Below are 964 nucleotides of genomic sequence, written 5' to 3' on the forward strand. Positions count from 1 at the left end.
TTTCTCGGTGTCCGGCGGCGGCGGGCGGACCCCTGCCTGCTGCAGCGTGTCCAGCTGCTGCGTGACCTCCTCGACCCATCGGCAGTTGACCAGCTCGTGCAGGTGGAGGTTGGCGCGGCAGTGCGGGCACTGCGGCCGCTGCTCCGTCAGCCACCGCCGGATGCACAGGTAGCAGCATAGTTTGGAGCAGTGCGGACACAGGTGCGCGTCCTGCAGCTTCTCCATGCAAATGAAACATCGGAACACCTCCGCCAGGCTCTGTAAGAGGAGAGTCTGAGGTAACTAACTGAGCAATACTATTGTACTAATGAACATGCACAGGCCCACACATAATCAAATAATACCTTTATAAACTGCATCCATACATCAAACTAAAAATAAATGAACAAGCTCTTCGCGAAATTACACCTCCAAAAAGGCTCCCCTCAACTCCCAAACCCCATGAAAAACTAAAACTAATACTAAGAGTAAACATCACGCCATGGAAGAAAGGTGCTTTCGATCACCCACGGCCGCAAGCACTGAACACTGACCGATGCTCCCTTTGGCTAATTTCGACAGCTGAACGTTAATCACAGTCATTACGGAGCAACCAACGACTTCATATGCTACCTGACACAAGTGGGGGCCGATGTGCGTTTGGGTAATTAGCGTTGCCGCAAAAACTATTACGGCTACGTCGCCATCTACAGTACATTGGTGGTGACGCTCTGTCGTGACGGTTTCGTTAAGGATACCAAAGAAAGAATAAAAAGAAGAAAAAAAGATATAGGTGTTCGGAGGCCACCTTGACTCCAGTTAGCATACAAAATATTTTCACTTTTTTTTATCTTCTCTCATTTTCGCAATTTGGTTTAATTCGTCTCGACCCCCCCCCCTCCCACGCGTGTGCGTATTTGCCATTCCAGACACGACACGAGCGAAACCTCCCGCCACGCGCTACTGACGTCTCCCCGTCCGTCCG

At 50.8% G+C, this 964-nt stretch overlaps 1 protein-coding gene across 1 annotated transcript in view; it reads right to left on the reverse strand.

Annotated features, from left to right (window-relative positions):
- The window catches only part of LOC119587945 (E3 ubiquitin-protein ligase TRIM37-like), a gene marked incomplete in the record, with an annotated part of 49,872 nt that overhangs the window by 14,580 nt on the left and 34,328 nt on the right, over positions 1-964 (reverse strand). The window contains 1 exon segment of the mRNA XM_037936657.1: positions 1-258. Coding sequence (XP_037792585.1) covers positions 1-258 — 258 coding nt within the window.

The sequence above is a fragment of the Penaeus monodon genome, chromosome 23, assembly GCF_015228065.2.
Source record: "Penaeus monodon isolate SGIC_2016 chromosome 23, NSTDA_Pmon_1, whole genome shotgun sequence".
NCBI lineage: Eukaryota > Metazoa > Arthropoda > Malacostraca > Decapoda > Penaeidae > Penaeus > Penaeus monodon.